The 20,703-nt window shown below is 40.0% G+C and overlaps 1 protein-coding gene and 1 long non-coding RNA gene across 7 annotated transcripts; one reads left to right on the plus strand and one right to left on the minus strand.

Moving 5' to 3' along the window:
- Positions 1-1,338: 1,338 nt before the first annotated feature.
- LOC127004394 (proteasome assembly chaperone 2-like) lies at positions 1,339-11,605 on the minus strand. Of its 6 annotated transcripts, none has more exons than XM_050872044.1 (9): positions 11,372-11,604; positions 10,980-11,129; positions 10,150-10,235; positions 9,165-9,236; positions 7,652-7,801; positions 4,781-4,959; positions 3,870-3,971; positions 2,504-2,609; positions 1,339-2,209 (listed from the first exon to the last, which is right to left on the minus strand). In XM_050872044.1, exons 3-9 carry the CDS (start codon positions 10,207-10,209, stop codon positions 2,132-2,134), a joined length of 747 nt encoding a protein of 248 aa, XP_050728001.1. In that variant the 5' UTR covers positions 10,210-10,235; positions 10,980-11,129; positions 11,372-11,604; the 3' UTR covers positions 1,339-2,131. The 6 variants fall into 6 exon arrangements, with proteins under 6 accessions (XP_050728001.1, XP_050727997.1, XP_050727999.1 ...); XM_050872040.1 differs by having other exon boundaries at positions 10,980-11,175; XM_050872042.1 differs by having other exon boundaries at positions 10,980-11,175; positions 11,339-11,604.
- Positions 11,606-14,789: 3,184 nt separating this feature from the next.
- Positions 14,790-18,484, plus strand: LOC127004395 (uncharacterized). The gene is made up of 3 exons (XR_007757774.1): positions 14,790-14,899; positions 15,320-15,598; positions 17,410-18,484. It is a non-coding gene; the product is annotated as an uncharacterized LOC127004395 (long non-coding RNA).
- The last annotated feature ends 2,219 nt before the right edge of the window (positions 18,485-20,703 follow it).

Below are 20,703 nucleotides of genomic sequence, written 5' to 3' on the forward strand. Positions count from 1 at the left end.
CCTTAAAGTATGCGAATTGGACAAATATTAGGAAAACTCTTTTGGTATTTTAGGGTAATGCATCTTCCACTTCAATTAAATTGTATGTTGAATTTGATTTGTTTATGTGTACACTTTTATCATCTGATTTTGGCATGCAATACCTTTCTGAAAAGCTATAAGTCTAAGCTAAAACATACTGAAATTTCAGGTTACTACTAAAGGTTTCAGGGGCCGTGTTCCCCTGTTTTTCGCAAATAAAACTTTAACAAAGCGTCGGACAAGGATATTATTTTGGCAGTGGATGTTTGAGACCCCGACCTAAAGGGCAAAAATATGATTTGGTGTCACATGTGGATAATGAAGCACTTATAAGAGTAAATTTAGGGTAAACTTGGCTGAAAGTTAAAGGCACTGTGAGCGAGGCTACCCCCGCCAACGACAAAGGTGTTGTTGGGTAGTTGGGTGGGGATGATTGTGTAAGGAAGGAAAGGTTGGGTATGGGGGAGGTTGGTGAACCAACAAGGGATAAAACCAGAAATTACTGCTCGCTTACATACATGCAGATTGAACTACCAATAGTTACATTTTCCGTGTAAAGGATAAGTAATTTCCTTCGAGTAAAACTGTTTCTCCCCAACTGATAGTCCATATAAGGAACATCCATATTTAAAGTAGATTAAATATTGCTACGGTGTGTGTGTGTGTGTGTGTGTGAAGCAGTAAGACATAATTGCTGGTTGGATGGATGATTACTCATACGTCAGAGCTAAATGTCACATCAACGTCGAGATGAGCGGGGCGGGGCTAGCCCGCTCACAGTGCCTTTAACTTTCAGCCACGTTTACCCTAAATTTACTCTTATAAGTGCTTCATTATCCACTTGTAACACCAAATCATATTTTTGCCCATAAGGTCGGGGTCTCAAACATCCACTGCCAATTTAACATCCTTGTCCAACGCTTTGTTAAAGTTTTATTTGCGAAAAACAGGGTAACACGGCCCCTGAAACCGTTAGTAGGTCTGTGTTTAAAGGTTTTAGAGCCAAAATACTAAACCGAAGCTAAATCAATATATAAAAAAGTTAGCGGTTAGCATTAGCTTCCACTAATTTCTTTATCAGTTTAGCAGTTTAGCATAAGCGAAAATAACTTTTTAGTTTATGGATTACCAGTTAGTATATATATATATATATATATATATATATATATATATATATATATATATATATATATATATATATATATATATATATATATATATATATATATATATATAATATATATACTAATGTGAATGACTCACCAACACACACACACACACACCATAATTGTACACAATGAAGTCACTAAACAAATGCATGATTATCTATTTATTATTGTTAAGCATAGTTACAAAGATACGCTCAGTTTTCAGTAACTGCAGCACACAAAGATGTTCCACAAGCTACCCTTTCCTAGTAGCCTGCAATACACACTCTCCACGGCCACCAAAACACCCTTCATATCTAAAAAGACAACGTAATCTTCAACCTTCTTGGGGTTGTTTATCCCTTTAGTACATCCTTCAGTAACAGTTCTTGAAAAAATTTACTTCTAATATCTATCTCTTTACATGTGTAAACTGTTCTTTCATATTCATATCCAACTTATCAGGCATCATTCTCATTTACCTGATTTCTTGTATACAAATATTATTTAGTTTATAATAAGTCTTTTCAAGTACATTAAGGCAAATTATCCTCAAGTACCCAAGCAGGCTCAAAGTGTTTCCCAGCCTACTCCATAAGCCACATGGTGCAAGTATTACTAAAAAATATAAGCAGCAACAGGCTGCCTTCATCGTACAGTCCAATGAGCTAACAATGGTCCCTAGGACTTTATTGCTTTATCTGTTCAGCAACATATGCAGGGACAGGCTCTGCCTTCATTACAGTGTTGAAGGAGCTGCACAGCGCGATCCCCAAACCAACCCAACTCTCAACATGCAGCAACAACAAAGGAACATAGAAATAAACTCTGCCTTCATTAGACACTCTCCAAGAAATTGAACAATGATCCATAACACTGTGCAACATCTACTTGAAAACTGAGCAAACACAAAATCTTTCTCACTATTATATATAAAAATTGCACTCCTGGCAGGCAATACCTCAGTATATCTCCTGTGGTGTTGGTCTCCCAAACATATTTTTCCAAGAAAAAGGCATCTTCCATGTTGCAGCTTTGTCCTGAAAAAAAAAAATGCTTATAAGAATACTAATACCATTATCACTTTCAGAATTAGTCTTTATCCCAATTCCTGATTCAGGCAGTGAAAGGGAATATATAAATCCTTAAATATGTATTGATAAATGAACAAATAAGTAAAAATATACAACTTTATAAAACAAATAACAACGGTTTTTACTTTAAACTGGTTTATGATGAATTCAGCTAAGAAAAAAATAGACAGCAGCTGACCACTTCACAAGAGCAGTCTGGTGGAAGGAGGAAGATAAAGTTTCTGTTTAACAGGGCCTCACCTGGACCAGCTTCTTCCAAGCATTGAGAAAGTTGAGCAGCATGACCGCGTCCATCGTGTTGTCTCCCTCCTCCACAAACTTGATCAGCACAGTGGTCGGCAGGTCACTGGGGGAACACAGCAGTGGTACTACAATGGGTCGCCTTGTGCAGCAAAGAGTTGCATGCCCAGTCTCTGTCCTCCCACATACAAATAAACACTAGGGAGAATGAACTGCATGTGAGGTCAGTGCTGACTCAGAGGGCAGGAGAATAGCAGAGTAGAGTATTCAGTAGGTTCAGTAGGGTAGGCGGTGGCCGAAGTGGTAGCATACTGGGCCCAAATTCACCACAGGATGGGGACGATGGTCCCCTCACCTCCAACCACTTTTTCAGTTTTTCAGTCACGAAAGTGGCTTTAAAACCACCCCATGTGCTGTGAAGACCCCCAGACCAACCCGGACAAGCCGGGGAAGCCGCGTCATCAAAGAAGAACAGAGAGGCAAGTGAGAGCCAAGCCAAGATGGCGCCTGGCCGCCACTTACACTCAGGCCACCCACGAAGCCGCTGGGCCCCACCCACAAGAACCTGGAAGCACCATCAGGCCCACCATCAGGCCCCAGGCAAGATGCCAGGCAAAAAAAAAAAAAAAAAAAAAAAAAATAATGAAAGGGCAATAGAGGAGTTTGACTGTTCTGAAGTATGGGGAGCTCAACCCACTGTATCACACAGACCTCAATGTTACCTAATGTGACTTGCAACAACTGACTATATATGGTTAGTGTTTTAAAATCTACTTAGATTTAGCTGAACAAATTCAGTAATTGAATTTAAAATTAAGTTCATATTTTCACCACAAAATAAAATATATCCAAAATAATGAAGATTTTTCAAAAAAATTAATATTGTGTATGTACACCTCAAGTAAGCTTATACATATGATCCATATTAAACCTTCACTACAGTCTTGTGCATCTAATAGGGACCACTTATCCTAGGCAAACACTGCAGGAGCATATAATTTTGGTGACTTTTGTTGTTAAGGATATTCTGAAACCAATCTGAGAAAACTAATTTAAAATATCTGTACGGGAAAACGAAAATTTGTCAGATGGAAGGCTCATGTCTGAAAGAATCAATGAGTGAATTTATTGGGTGTATGAATGCAGTAATTGTAGAATTTGGCTAGGTCAAGTTAAAGGTATTCTTCCACTTGCCCTCCACCAGTCAACATATACAGATAGGAAGTGAGAAGCACAAGCATGTCTTACACATTTCCATAAAATTTCATACACTTGGACCCCTGACAACAAGATCTCAGGACCTCTTTGTTCAGCTGTGTGCTTTTTTTCCCCTACATCAGCTAACATACGTATGAGCCGTACATACCAAATTTCCATGAAGTGTTTGACAAAGCCAGCACCCGAGAGGAAGGGCTGAGAGACGCCCTCTTCGTCCGTGCGCTTCTCGAGCTCCAAAGCCCCAACTGACCTGTGAGTGGAGTAAACAGACATCATGCAACTTGCTACTTCACCACACTCAAACTATGGTCTTTGCATATTAAATTACTCCAGATGCCCTGCCCCCTCCCACACCCTTCCTCCAAGGTCTTAACTCTACCCTCCTTTCATCTAACCAATCAGCTCCCTTGGCTATGGACAGGGGGGGTAGGGCTTCAGAGTCAGCTTAGTGTATGGTGACTATAGCTGCTGTATATCTCCCTTTATCATCTGTAAACTTGTAGAATATTCTCAAAGCAATGCAGAGATGCTTTGAAGGGAGTCAAACAGGAATTGTCTGCCTCTGACGCATCATGCTTCTTGTTACCCCAACAGGCTATCCCGTCAGGCACTAAACATCTGATTTTGTTGTCCTCATACTTATTGACACTCAGAAATGATGATGATACTAAGGAAACAGGTAGGAAAGACTAGTTTGCCTGTGACATAACCAATTCACACAACTTTCCATTCAAAATCACCCGTACTGTTCATCATACTACTGCGAGTTGATCAGTACCTTCACTCTTGTATCCCTTTCATCAGTAAACCCTGGACCAGCCTTCTTTCTACTGCTTTTCCTCCTTCCTATAGCTTACACTCTCTCAAGATGGAAGCATCAACATATCTGGAACTTTAATGTGCAATGATTTTTTTGGCGACTCCTCCTGTCTGTTCAAGCAGGAGGAGCATGTGAAAATTCAACTTTATTTTTCTCTTCCTTTTTGTTGCTCTGGCACTCTTTCCTTACAAATAAGAAGAAAATTAATTATGCTTCTAACCATCCCACCGGACACTCACACTAGCCCCTGCACGTCCTCCTCTGTTGTGTGGGAGGTGAGGTAGCGCAGCTGTGGGCCAGTGATTTGGTTGTTGTCCCATCGCTCGTAGGCATTGCAGGAGGCCAACATCACCACCTCCCGGATGCCCACAGACTTGCACCACCCCATCAGCTCAGTCAGGAAGTTATGTCGCTCACTCTGGAGAGAAGAGTAAAAAGCAGTTTCATTTGAAAGGTTTAACCCATAAGCGTCGGGCTAGAGGACTATTGTCGTCCTCGCAGCGCGCGGGCGGTGTTGATAGATTTTGAAAAATAGGTGTCTTTCATCAATGCCCCGTGTGGTAGTTTCAAAAGAAAACATAATAATTTATACTGTTTTTTCATCGCCAATCCTTCCTCTCCACGATGAAATAAATTTGAAGTGTCTAGGTTGCAGCACGGCAGAGATATGATGTTGGGAAGAGGTGCTATTTTTGGCCAAGTCGAGCGCGTCGGATGGCGGGAACTCCCGCCACCCGACGCTTTCCGCCCGAGCAGGAATTCCCGTCACCCGACGCACACGGGTTAAACAAATCCATGGTGACTGAAGCTTTCCAGTTAACAAAATGGATTGAGAAAGGTAATATTCATAGAGCAGTGAAGTTCTTATAGTAAAAATGGTTGCAACATTAGGAAAATGGGTAGAAAGATACAAAAATAATATAAATAGATGCATTCATTCATAGATACACGGAAAGATGGATACATAAAAAACATAATTAAATATAGAGATATAGATAGATAGATATAGACAGACAGATAGACAGAGATGGACAGATAAATACCCGGGTTGGCATTAAAAAATGCCCCCCCCCTAAAAAAAAAATGCAAATTAATTAAAATTTCCCTAAAAAAACAGGTTTTCTTTTAATTTTGAAGTTGGTGGCCTCCCGTGCCTGTGTTCTGGTTGATGCGTTGATATAAACAAGCTTGGGAATACTTAATTTTTTATTTTTTTTTTTAAACCCAATGGCTTATATTGAGTTTTATTGATTTTTTGTGTTTTTGTATTTTTGTTTTTCATTTTTATTCTTCATATTAAAAACAAATCAGTCAAAATTGGTAATTATAAAGTCATTTTTAGGGAAACAAAAGGTCATTTTTTGTACAGTATAAATTAACACAGACCAACCTGCAGCAACTAATTTTGATCAAGTGTCTGCTCTTTATACAACACTTTAAACCTTTAATAATCTTTTCACTCTAAATCACACTCAAACCTCGATTTCCCCAGTACTGGATTTCCCAGGCAAAATCTGGGGTCCCGCAATGGCAAGACATATGCCTGGCTATGTTCAGCATTTCCTGACACATGCCTGACCCAGTCCAGGCATCAAAACGATCAGATTCCCTCCCCTGGTCAATGTCTGCAAAACCCGTTGGGTAGCCACCTGCACACTGGATATATTAGTTGTTGTCTCATGCTGTTAAGCAGCCACGCTTTAACCTTACATTTGCACATAAAAAACATTATGTTCATAGAGAATCAAGTTCACGCGTTGTGTAACTTTATGTTACGTGCAGAAACTTTATGAGGGAGCTGTTGTTCTGGGATGGCATTTTGGCTGCACTCAGCTGATCGACTATCTAGGCTGGCTCTCTCCTCACCTGCTGGGACCTGTGTGGGCTAACAGGTGAACCAAACACAGATGAAACTTGTAAAGTGTGGAGATAACTGGGTAGACTCATTCCACCCTTGCTCGCCTCATGTGCTAGCAGACCAGCATTTGCTGGATCTAGCAATATGCTTGTATAGCAAGCTGTAGGTCTATAAACTATAGGTAGAGTATCAATTAGTGACTGTAGCATGAGTACTGCTTACAGCTTGAGTGTCACAGGCAATGGAGGGGAATGATTGGGAGGGCTGGCATAACCAAAGCCCCCATCCTCCCTCCTGCCCTATCCCAGCCCAGCAGGAGTAAGGCCAGTACCTACATGAGGGCAGTGGTGGGATGGGGGCTGTAGGGGGTGCAGAAACGCTGTGTGAACAAGTCACTGCTCTACCCATGGCAGGATATTTAAAATGTCACCTCATTGTTTAATGACATATTACTAATATTATTGGCCTGGTCGTAGGTGTGAGCAGTCGTAAGTCACATACCTCGAAACTTGAGGACTACCTGTAATACTTTTGGCAGCAAAGAGCTGAGTAAAAAATTGGCAAACACTGCATTGCTGCTGCTGATACTGCATCTGTATCAACTGAGCAGCTGCTTATGATTATCATTCAGTTTCTTCATTATTAATTTTTTATAGAAAAACATTCATTGAAAATAATTCACAGTAGTACAGTATGCTTAAGCACCTGGAGCTGAAAAAGAATTGCAGACACTTGGTGACTACTGTCAACGGTGCGTCCATTGTTGACATGTATTGGAAGTTTTCAAATAACTCGTTTTAGTTAATTTTTCTTAAATGTGCTGCTTGTGTGTGCTGAACAAAGTGTGGTAAAGCCTGGGACAGGTACTGAATACTGGATATTGCCGGACCCAGTGTGGCAAATGTCCAGGGGACAGTAGTGATTCCTCCTTGGATTTTTGTGGTTCATGGTCACATGCTTCCCACTATTAGTTCGGGATATTGAGAGTCGAGAGTACTTTGTAATTGATTCTTTGAACTGATTTACAATTAAACATAATGAAAATCAAAACAAACAAAAAACAATAATACCCAATAACACCCCCCCTTCCCCCCAAGAGAAAGTTTTTTTTATTATAATGCAGTTCTTTTTCCAGCCCTGATAGATGCAGATAGATATATTGGTAAATGAAAGGATTTTAAGATATGACAGACTGGCAAAGGCATACACAGATAAAGAGTCACATATAAAGGCAAGCAGTCATGCCACTCACTTTTATGAGGGGGACTCGGATCTGCATGACAGCAAGGGAGTGGGCAGGCAAGACATGGAGGTCAGCACTGGTGGTGACCTCTTTGCTGCTGGGGTCATAGGGGCTGCCCCCTACCAGTGGGTACAGAGCAGGGTGGTGCACAATGCCCACCTGTTGGGCACAAAACAAAGTTACTGACACCATATTTCCATTATCTTTAATCTAACATTAACCTCCATCACTCTCTCTTCTACTGTTGCTCACAATACAATGTTGTTTGTATCATTATCTGCATCATATCAACTCTAAAATTTGCCACTCTGTTTTGTACTGATGGGGACAGAATTACATGCAAATATACATTAGCAAGGCCCCATTCCCCTCTCCAATAAGAAAGGCATGGGAACAGATCATTAGAGCTACATCACAAAAATAACATCTCATGATCTAGGGCAGAGGTTTCAAACTGGGTGCCATGGACAGTGCCAAGGGGTGCCGCAAGTCATCATGAATTTTGAATCATGCCTTTTTTTCTTCTTTTTATGTTAGTCTGCATTTATAACTCTTAAGTTAACCTAATTCTACTGATGAGTTCTATGTATGGGCATGTATATACTGTACCGTATGTTAATTTTGGTTTGAGTATAGATAATAATTTTAATTCATTGATTAAAGTAATTTAAACAGGTACAACTGTGTATAAGAAGTCAGTTCATGTGAGGAGGGGGGTTGGGTGAAAAAGGGGTGCCACAAGAGGGTTTATATAAGTTCAGGGTGCCATCACTGAAAAAAGATTGAGAACCACTGATCTAGGGCAAGGGAAAGATCACCCATTGAAAGGGGCCACATTCATACTCATTCTTCAACCAAGCCTGTGAATTTTATAAGTTTTTCCTCAATTGAAAACTTATATCAGAGTATTTGCAATACATTTGATACAACCTTTACCCTTAAATTACATTGTTTTTCTTTATTTTTCCCGTCCTTCAATCTTTTCTCCATTAAAAACTAAAGTATCGACTATCTTGATAACAATCATCTCCAATGACTTGATTACCTATGCACCTTGCATTTCATGACAAATTAATCACAATTTTTACACCATAAAGTCACCAGTGCTTCATGAAGGATCATCTTCCCACCTTCATATTACCCAGTCACCTGAGAACAAGAAACAATACTTTTAACCAGCTTCTCAAGTTCCTGATTAATGGAGTGTGAGCCATAAGCAAACAAGGGACATGCCTCATTCTTCAGTGCAATGTCACTGAGCTATTTTCTTCCCACAAACCAATGCCAAATAGGAGCAAGACTAGCCCTACATCCAAGGACCAATATATAACTAGAACTTTAGACTAATAATGGGTTTAAGGCATGATATTAACAAGTCATGTGGGGTGGGTGTTGACAGGGTAAAGGTGTATGGGTGTGAGTTCACCAAACTGAAGAGGAGGTACATGGAATGTCTCAAGCTAAGTGTATGCTTGCATGCATATGTGTGTGTTTTGTCTTGGTACTTTAGATACTGCCTCACCTTCTCACACGCCAGGTTGGTAATTATCAGGTCCACCGCCAGCTGCCCTGCATTGCCAACACTCACCGATGGCTGCAAGATGCAAAAAGTGGAGGAAGAGGGAGACAGTTCAGTGATCAATGAATTCAATGAAGAACACAACTAATGACTGGTAAATTGGTTGCTTCAAGGTTATTGATAAAAATGTATCAAGCTTGATCATTGCTAATTTAATGAAAGATCACCTGCATTAGCATTCAACAGAAGAAAGTCAGTACCCTTCCACTTATGGAGAAAGTACTAAAAATTATATGAGATGGAATATTAAAATATTAAAGAGAGAAACCACCCACAAAGAACAAATTAAAGATAACAAAACTGGGGTAATACAGAGGAAAACCAATCTGTTTGCAGATAAAGTTACAATACAATAATCTAAATGTTATTCTGGATGAGGAAGGAGTACTAGGTTAGGTGGACTTTGATAGGTTATTTCAATACTTGAATTGATATCAAGCATACAAAATGAGGCTTCCCAATTCTGATTTATATTATTCTAAACCAAGAACAATATAGATTCCTTGTCAACAAATTGTATTCTTAATGCATGTAAGCTTAAAGACTAAAAAACGAGACAGTTTATTGGCCACATAGGAATTACTACTGTACATGGTAAAATTTTGTAAACACAGAAGCAAATTTAAAATGGCATACTTAATTAGAACACATATCGTCACCCTCATAAAATAATTGCCTGTCATTTTTCAGCAATTTCCAGGTTTTTGTCTACATCAATTTTTCAACATGTGATGTTCATTTTTGTATAGTTGCCTTCGACATTCAGGGTTTCAGTGTTCTAGAATTGGCCTTATCATTTCTGCCTAAATCTTAAGCCAACTGAGATAATGACAGTTCTTTTATGATTTCCTGTAGAGTAGAAAATAGTGACTTAGGCAGTTTGTTTACAAAGGTGACGATATATAACTGGGACAAGGCACTGACTCACCAAGATCAAGGTGTAGTTGGTGAGGCTGGGCAGGTCTTTGCCACAGGGATAGACTAACATGGTGATGAGGGTGTCCTAAAGTGTACCTGCAAAATGCAGACTATTCTTTAGACACAATAAAATGACTGAAAAAAGTCTTATTAGGCTACAGGCCCTAGTATACTGACCACAAACATGGCAGCTAGCACACAGAATTGTCACTGGCACCTTCACAGCTAAAAAGGGAGAAAAATATAACAGCAGATCCACACACTTTTAAGGATTTATTGGGAGGCAAGCTTCCTCTGAGGGGTAGCTAAAGCCTTGGACCGCAGGGAATTGGCTTATTGTGAGAGGGCATCCCAAAGTTTCCTTGATAATAGGTGACGTTAGGTTGGTTAATTTCTATATATAATTGTTGTCTTAATGAACCAACCAAACATCACCACCTAACATGGGGGTTTCGCTCCCCTCAACTCTCCCTGTGAGAATGTACGGCGCTTTGCTGAGGTGAGTTATTTCCGATAAAATGTTGTCATAAATTTTAAAAAAACATTTGCACTTGTTTTGACCGATGTAATCAGTAGAGGTGAAAGAAAGTTGAGCCCTGACACGTCATAAGATAAACAGTAGCCCAGACGCGGAAGGGAATAGCCAAATAATGGGAGCAAACATGGCATCTGGATCTGGATGATAATGCACAGGGCACCTTTCAGGTGCATAACACGCATATTTGTGTTGGCTGTTGGGGGAACGGTGGAGCCGAGTGTGCAGGGGAGGGAAGTGAATCAAGTGTTGTTGTGTTGTGGTGACAAGTGATTGTGTATTTGTTCTCTGAATGAATATCGTACCGCAGTCTAAAATCTGTTGAGGGAGGCTGCTCCAATCTGTTGAGGGAGGCTGCTCCAATCTGTTGAGGAGTTTGTTCCAATCTGTTGAGGGAGGTTGTTCCAATCTGTTGAGGGAGGTTGTTCCAATCTGTTGAGGGACTTTGTTCCAATCTGTTGAAGGAGGTTGTTCCAATCTGTTGAGGGACTTTGTTCCAATCTGTTGAAGGAGATTGTTCCAATCTGTTGAGGGAGGCTGTTCCATGACAGCTTAGAATAGCAAGCACCCTCCTATATTACTCCCCTTCCTTTTACCCTTACTGCAAGCTGATGAAAAGAGATTAAAAATGCTTTAAAACCCAATAAAAAACAGTTGATCTTACTACGATTACATATCACGTGCAGCTGTAAGTTACCTCGCCGCCGAGTTGAAAGCCGCCGCGGTGCAACGCTGACTTGCTGCTTGTCTTGTTGTTTTGTTGTCCCAGCTGGAGCTCTCAGCCTCAGCAACGGCTCCTTTTTTCTTCTTCCGTTCCGCTTTGAATCGCATTTTAGGTTCTCCTCATCGTTGTCGTTGTTATACATTTAGGTGTCATCACCACGGCTAGTCTGGAGACCCGCTGCTTCCACACCTTTGCTCCATCTTCAAGTACGTACACCCCTCCCTTGTTGTGCTTTCTCCTCTACCATTTTTTATCTTTTTTTTTCATGGGTGCCTACATGTGTATTATAATATGTTGTATAACACCTGGGTCCTGCCCTGGGGGGTTGATGTCCCTTGTTGTTTACCTGCAACAATAAACTATCAATCAATCACTGTATTGCAGCTGGTCTTGCTCTTGCTCTTGCTCTTGCTGTACAGGTGACCCGTTGGAGAGTCAGGCACATGGGATGTGAGGCACACTAGCCTGTAATTTGACGCCAACCCTCTAGAGCCACTTTTGAAAATGGGAGTGATCAGCCCTTCTTTTAGTTTTGATGGTATGGAGCCAGCGTCAAGAAATTTTCTCCAGATAGTGCTGATGGGAGTAGCCAGAGAGTGTTTACACTTCTTTAGGAGTATTGCCGGTACGTGGTCTGGTCCAGCAGTTGAATTTTCTTTGATCTCCTCTTTGGCCTTGATTACGTCCTTTTCTACAAAGCTGATGTCACTAATAGTTGTTACTTGATCATTGTCACTATTGAAGAATTCCCTTGTGTTTGTTATAACTTTCTGGGGCAATGGCACACTGAAAACTTTTTTCTGTATTGATCCTCTAATTAGTCTAATAGCTAGGTGTGTTGCTGACCCCGGGCCACCAGTCAGTTCCCCGTTATGATCTTCCAGTGGCCCTATTTTTCTTTCTGTGTTTGACTTTTTTCGTGCATAGGCGTAAAAGAACTTAGGGTTTTCTTGGGGTACTTCTTTACACTTAGATACTTCACTACGCACTCTTAGTCACTTCACTGCGTACACTTATATACTTCACCCTACAGTGAGCTCTGTTTTCTGTACACTTTGCTTCCACTGACTTCGCTTTTCTATTTTCTTTTCCTTTATCTTCACTTTACGAGTAGCTTCCTTTGAACTTTTTTTTTTTTTTTTGCATTTCTCTTTTCTCTCGTTTTCTTTGTTTCCACTATTACACTGTTAATTCTTTTCACTTCTGATTTTTTTTTACATTGCTTCCCTTCATTTTTCGTTCCTTCAGGTCATTTTAGCCACGGTATCTTCTTTTTTTTTCCTGTTTTGTGTTTTTTCCGCGTCGTCATTTCTTTCTTTCCATCCCTTCATATTTTGTTTCACTTTACCGGTACTTTTCTTTAGCTAAATCTAAAAATACAATATGCTACTCTTTACCTCCATATGGTCTAAAACCTCACACCACATCCCTTTACACAAAAGAAGAAAAAAAATCCACCGCGTCACCCGCCTACACCGTTCCAGCAGCAGAGCGAGCCGTTCTCCTCTTCTCCCACCAAATCCATTTTTCATCTCATCTCAATCAGAATTACCGCGGGATTTCCTTTGTTTCAGCATGTTGAGGCTTCGCATACTTGTCTTATTCAGTTTTTTACAGTCATTGCTGTTTGGTTCCATTTAGAAATAGACTGGTAAGGTATTCTGTATATTTTTGGATGAATGTGTATTGGGATTCATAAAATTAGTGCTGTTATAAATAAAGGTCTTGTATCCACTCCATCACAGTTTTGAATGAAAGAGCAGTTTTATCTAATTGCTTCACCGCTATCCCCTCGCCCTCTTTCCCCTTCCCTCTCATGGCTTTCACCTCCAATTCCTCTTTCTCGGCGTCTCATGCAGGTGTTTGGGGCTAAACAGGCTGGGTATAGGTGGTGTCCGCACTCCTCACTCTACCTGTTTCGTCTCCTATACTACTACTACTACTACTAATAATAATAATAATGATGATAATAAAAATAATAATAATAATAATAATAATAATAATAATAATAATAATAATAATAATAATAATAATAATAATAATAATAATAATAATAACAACAATAATAATAATAATAATAATAATAATAATAATAATAATAATAATAATAATAATAATAATAATAATAATAATAATAATAATAATAATAATAATAATAATAATAATAATAATAATAATGATAATAGTAGTAGTAGTAGTAGTAGTAGTAGTAGTAGTAGTAGTAGTAGTAATAATAATAATAATAATAATAATAATAATAATAATAATAATAATAATAATAATAATAATAATAATAATAATAATAATAATAATAATAATAATAATAATAATAATAATAATAATAATAATAATAATAATAAAAGTAGAGTAGCCTTGTTTATTACTAACATTTCCGAATACCCTTTCCATCAAACCATACTCGTTAGCAAGTGTATTTATCTATATCTATCTATCTATCTACACACACACACACACACACACACACACACACACACACACACACACACACACACACATACACATACATTCATACATACATACATACATACAGAGATATATATATATATATATATATATATATATATATATATATATATATATATATATATATATATATATATATATATATATATATATATATATATATATATATATATATATATATATATATATATATATATATATATATATATATATATTGTTTTTTTATATAGGAAGAACCAGAAAAAGGCAGGAGCACGCCAGGTAACATCCGCTTCAGATGTTGCGAGTGGTGAAGCACCGCGTTATATGAAGCGATTGGCACAAGCCAGTAAGCAGGATGTAAGTATCTGAGGCAGATCCACTGATCAGGATTGAGCAGGCTCCAGGAAACGTTGGGAGAATGCTTCAGAGTAGAATGAGCCACTGGAACAGATCCCGCCTATGACACAATGTTGTCATTATTACTAAAATATGCAACTACGTTGTACATAACGTGGCTCTTACATCACAAAAATAGCCATTTACCTATAATACGGTTGTACTACGAAACATGTTCATTTACATTTTTTAGCCACACGCCTCGCTTCCTTGATTATAATATTCACGAGTAAGTGGTGGTCATCCGACTGCAACAGTGATGTTTTCTCGTTGGTATGACGTTCTGTCAGTAATACCTGGCACTACTCATTTCTAGGTATTGATACACTGAATTTTGTAAAAAATGGATCAGTGCGTTATACTCAACAATTTTGGGCAATGTTGAGATAAATTTGTAAAAGGTTTTTGATGAAGTAAAGTAAGATTACCATCTGTACATTCAAAATGCCAAGATAGGCCTGTAATTCGAGCTGTTTCGATACTTTAAGACACTGGTGTAACTGAGTTCCCAGACTTGGCAACCCTGCACGCAGTGATGGAAACGATATACCCAGTTTGTGTATTTCTCTTGTCCGCGCTTCACACACGGAGGAAGGCGGGAAGAGGAGGCAGGTTCAGCGCAGGCGGTTGAAGGTGCAGGTAAGGAGAACATGTTACTTCAGGCTGCCTGCCACTTATGGGGTATTGCTAGAGCAGACGGGCTAAGCCTGAAAACAATTAGTGAGTCGGCATGATAGCAGATAGATCCTTTATTACTCGGCAAGCTGTGGTGTTAAGGCCTGATGGCATGCAGACGGAATGAGACTCATTTGTTACTAAGGTACCGAATAAATTATTCTAGTATGGGTATCTTGCATTTTCAAATGTACGACAAAACATGAGCCATGAGGGTTTGTCATTTACATGAAGCGTCAATTACTGTTACTAAAGCAGAGTGGCTGTTCACCAAGCAGTGGGCGGTCTCTCTCTCTCTCTCTCTCTCTCTCTCTCTCTCTCTCTCTCTCTCTCATACGTAGCCCACATCAAACATTGATTTAAGAGGCCTACGCACATTTTCAGATTGCTACAAGGATCTAGCCCCGCACCATGGCTGAACTCAAGCCCCTACCACAACATGCTCCCCCACCCTACTCAGCAGAGCCCCAAGGTCTCTCAGCCCAGCCCTCTGCCCCTGCCCAGCCGCCTGCAGCTGCCGTTGTCCAACCGCCTCCCCCTGCAGCGGCCCCCATCATTGCCCCAGTAATGCAGATTGCAGCGCCAGCAGCAGCACCACCAAATGTCAATGTAATGGTGAACCAAAATACACCGGCAGCCATAGGGGGCTGCTCTGTTTGTAAGGTGAGCCTATGTACAGTTTTTTGCTGTTTCACTAAGTGCATTGTTTTTTTTCTGGTATACTAATTACACTTTTTGCTCCTATACCAGGATCAGCCAAGGCCAAAGATGTTGATAAAACACCGGCTTGTGATTTTGTAACGAACAAAAAATGGATAAACATGTTGAATTTGCAGAAGGAAACTAACACACCATCCCACATAAGCACAATCAGGAAGTAAATATGGAAAAATCCGAATGGAGAGACAATGAGCAAAACCTTTATTCATACTGTATGTTTGGACATGGAAATGTGTAAGAGTAAGCAACAGAAAGCCTGTAATTTTATTGATAAGGTTGCCTGCTTTATCTCTTCATCAGGCACTTCAGTAACCTGATGGAAGCTTCCTCCGAAATAAGGATTGATTAACTTGGAAATGGTTAAAAATGTTTGAAATCAGCAGGAAAATGGTATTTAAACAAAGTCAAACATAACCCCATGATCGGCTATCTTTACTTAAAGGTAAAGTTAGGGGCATGCGCCACAGCTGCGTTTGGCCTCGGTGCCCATCTCCGTCGCATTGGCCCTTGAGCCTGTGGTGGGTAAGACCGTTATACAGGGCAGGTGTCACATCCGTGTTATAACAGTTTGCCATTCCCCAGGTACCCATTTATTGACCAATCTGAAAGGGAGGATAACAGCTGGGTGAGTTGCACGCAGACTGTCCGGACTGGGAATCGAACCTGGGCCCGAGGATTCGTGGGTACGCATATACTATAGTCCGACTCTGCTACCGAGTCATTTTGGGCGTGGACCGCTCGGGGAGTTCCCTGGCAATAATGCTGCCAAATTTTTAATGTAAACAGACTATTTGATACACAGCTTCAAATAGTAGCCTACGTATATAGATGGCATGTGGCAGTAATGAGACAAAATCTTGCTTTTGTTGTTTAATGAGGCGGGTAGGGTTAACAGGAGGTGTAGGACAACTCCAGCTGCGGGGGCGACGGGCAGTGGCTTCCCAGGTGGCGGAATTGGGTGGTGCTGTGGTCTCGACTGCTGCTTCCTCTCTTCCCGTTCCTCGCGCCCAGCACGAACCTCACCTCCGAGGCGGGCGACTGAACCGCACAGTGCTCTGCTTCGAAAACCCAGTGAACCTGCCCACACAATCATTATTCCTAACTAGCATGAAACATTATACTACATGGCATAGAGGGAGAGTGATGTATTGGGGATGATGCAGCAACGCTGTGAAGAGGTTAGGGACCCACCCAAATTTACTTTATATTTGTGTCGGACTATAGCCACTGCACTACGGAGACGCACTTTTATAAAGAACAAAATAATACATTTACCACAACCTGACAACTTGCTTTACTCAGTTTTAGTGTTGGGTTTGCATGAATCAGCCTTCAGCTACATGTTAAGGGAAGAGTAACTCGTTGGACTCGGTGGGCCAACCCTCGGCCAGTCATGGGCCGGGAGCATCGCCCCAGCAGCACTCGTCACTTGTCAGCCTACAACTGGAAACAAAATGGAAGTTTCACCTCAGCCGTGTGCTATGAATAAATTCTATATTCTTTCCTGCCCTTTTTTTTCTGATCTTCGTTACCTCGCTACTGACCCAGCAGTGCGGGTGGTCTTGCGATCACTATTTCATAGCGATAGTTTACTGTCCATAAGGTAGAGCTGTGGTTTTATCGGTTTAGTGATAGTTCCTATAATTAATTGGCGAGTTTAATACTTTTACCTTCGTATGCAGACCACTAACTACACCACTAACTATGTCTGAAAACTTTTGTGATCTAAACTCCTGTCTTTATATACTTTCCAGATAGGGCGAATGGAGAGCAGCCCCTCATTCTGGACGTGGATGTGCTGTTTACTTATCTTCCCTTGTGGCATTATACCCGGCCTGCTAGTCTTTTTTTTCTGTTGTCGGCGTCCGAAGTGTACTAGCTGTGGGTACACAGTATAAGGAGTCTGCTTAAACATATCATTATTTTACTATTACTGCTAAACAATAGAGTTCTGAAGCTTGATATATAAATCTCGGATATTTTTAACTCTTCGCCAACTTGGAATACTGAGTGTTAAATTACTTTGATAATCTAAAAGAAATACAATAGAATATTTTTCTGTGCCTGCTTACATTATGAGTGAGCAGAGCGGGCCACTTTTAAATATTTTGCTTCAGTATTTTTTTTATCTTGAGTGTTAAAATCGTTTGTACTTTTCATAAATGTTAACTTAATTACGCCATTAAAAAGTTTGGTGGGTGTGCCTAGACAACCAATTATTGCATGCAAAGTAAGTGCTGAATGTAAAGTACGACAGAACCAGATTGAGAGCCACATGCAGGCTACAGTGATTTGGGCAAAGTTATCGCGAGTCATTCCGTCAGTTGCACAATACTATTAGGTTAATACTGTACTGTTAGGGTAATACAGTATAATATTGATTTGGCAGACCAGAATTTGCCAGTTTTACTGATGCCTAAATCAATTCAATCACAGGAATCACACCAGTTCAAAGCAGTCATGATCTAAGCTCCGATAAGTGAAATGTGGAGCAGTCTGTGGCAGTGTACGATATCTTTTAATGCTTTAATTGTTTTGTCGTAAGGATCATAAACTGCTTGGTAGTCTTACCATTACTGTTATTTTTGTATGCAACACCAGTAATAGTAATTATTGGCTAGCTTGAAAAGATCTTATAACATTGTTAATAGGACAGTACTTGCAAAACCTCATTTGTATCAAATAAATCACTATATAAATTTAGGGACTGTAATGCTATTCACTGTGATATACTTAGTTTAATTTTCTTGATAAAAATATTGCTCACTGGTATTTGTACAAAAAAATCTGATCAAAGTAAATAGTTGATAATTAAATAATTATAACTAATACTTATCATTATAACCCCATTACCATATTGATTTAGAAGGATTTCTCTCTCTCTCTCTCTCTCTCTCTCTCTCTCTCTCTCTCTCTCTCTCTCTCTCTCTCTCTCTCTCTCTCTCTCTCTCTCTCTCTCTCTCTCTCCTTTTATAGTTTATTTTCTTACACTTAAGAATATATCATACGATAATAATCATACTATTACTACTACTACTACTATTACTACTACTACTACTAATAATAATAATAATAATAATAATAATAATACGTAATATCCAATGATTCTGCGTAGGCACTTATTACCAAAGGCATCCGTGCGCCCTAGAGTAAGACGGAACACAAACGACTTGAAGATCCGAGTCTTTGTCCCTCTGCACAGATATCTGTAATGCCATATACTTATGCTGAGAAAGTCCATAACCCTTAGGCCAAGACGGCCGATCAGCCGTAAAATTTCCTGCGCGAGACCAACCGTTGTTGTGAAATATGTTACTTAAGTATGAAATTTCCCAAGACATCAATGTTGTCCTCGCCACACGGATGACCTGACTACGGTTCCATCTAGCAAACCTTCAAATACGTGTAGCTACACCATGAGGCAATTAGTGATCAATACTTGTTTATTCATGTATATGTTGCTGTAGGAGGTGCTAATATGAGATATATTTTCTATTTGTGTGAGTGATTGTGTGGTGTGCTTACAGAGATTAGAGAGGCTGGATAGTTGGAAGGGCCTGCTCGCAAGTGGTCGAACTTTGCTCCCGAGGTCTCTGATTGGCCCGTGACCCAGCGCGTCTATGATTGGTCCGCCGCTTCACCCCCCCCCCTTTCCCCCACCCTCCCCGACTTCTATCCCCTTCCCCATTTCGGCATCAAAACAAACTTCACAAGCACAAAATTGATATGCAGCCAAATCGAACTAGTTCCTATATTTTTTTACTTTTTTGTTGAATGTTTTTGTTGATAAACGAAGAACCTAAAAAAAAAAAAAAAAAACTGCGGATGTTGGGATTGTATTGACGAACTTCATGATTTTATTTATTACCTTGAAGACCTCATTCCGAACCCCAAATCATTATAGTACAGACATATTTTTGACATAATCAACAACTCTCGGATTTATTTCCCTCGTAGGCTACCTGCGTGGTAGCGCATTTTCTCTACTTTTTTTTTCCATATTCACATGTAAAGGGGAAAATTTTGGGATTTCCCTAGATAATGAAAATGTCCAAGATTTTTTGTTATCTTAAATTAGTCTAAAGATAACCCATCATGACCTTATCTAACCTTACCAAAAAGGAAGAAGATCGAAAGTGAGATGGAAGTATGGGGTTGAGATATATGTGGGAGATTAATTGATGTCAGGTGGGAAGACGATCGAGTGATGGATGACGAGGACCAGACTGGTTTGGGAGCGGCTTGTTTGTGGCCACCTCTTGGCTCAATGCTAATTAATTCCTTACAGTGATCTCAAATGAAATGAATCTCTCAATACATAATATGTGCTTCAATAAACTATCAATCAATCAATCAATTTAAAAAAAAACGAATCATGCAACTTGAAGGACACGTATAGAAGTTTTAAGTATATCATCATCGTATGGACGACGCAAGTTCGAATCCCCACGCTACCACCTCGGATTTTTCAGTCACCGCAGAGTGTCTTAAAACTACCCACATGCTGTCCTGAAGACCACCCATCAACCCGGACTCTAGAGGAAACCGTCCAAGTTAATCAAGAACGAGTTCCGGGGGGCAGCACAGCCACACCTCTGTTATTCCTCCCCTCACCCAACCCAAGCAGGTACTGCATTTTCCTGTCAATACTACTTCCTCTCTTCTCACTTCATTCTTCCACTCCTATTTCTTTCACCACTATATACCCTTAACATCTCTTTGTCTTGCATCCTCACCTCTCACATTCCAGTAGCAAGTGGTTCACAGTATCACCCAATCCTCTCTCACACATCACGCACAGCTTGCTTCCACAATTCTTCCATCTGTACACTCTACTGTTCACCTCTTAGTAGGAACTTGGTCCTAGCTTTGAACAGCAGGTCTCCTTCATAGCTACCATCATAGAAACTTTCATACCTTGGCTGGTCCTTCTCCCTATATCATTCCAGGGTTGGCCTCCCTGTCATTCCTCTTTTCCATTCTTCCTTTCCTCTCTCTTCCACACGCCTATTTATTTCTCTTTTGCACACCTCCATTCCTCATAACAC

The sequence above is a fragment of the Eriocheir sinensis genome, chromosome 28, assembly GCF_024679095.1.
Source record: "Eriocheir sinensis breed Jianghai 21 chromosome 28, ASM2467909v1, whole genome shotgun sequence".
NCBI lineage: Eukaryota > Metazoa > Arthropoda > Malacostraca > Decapoda > Varunidae > Eriocheir > Eriocheir sinensis.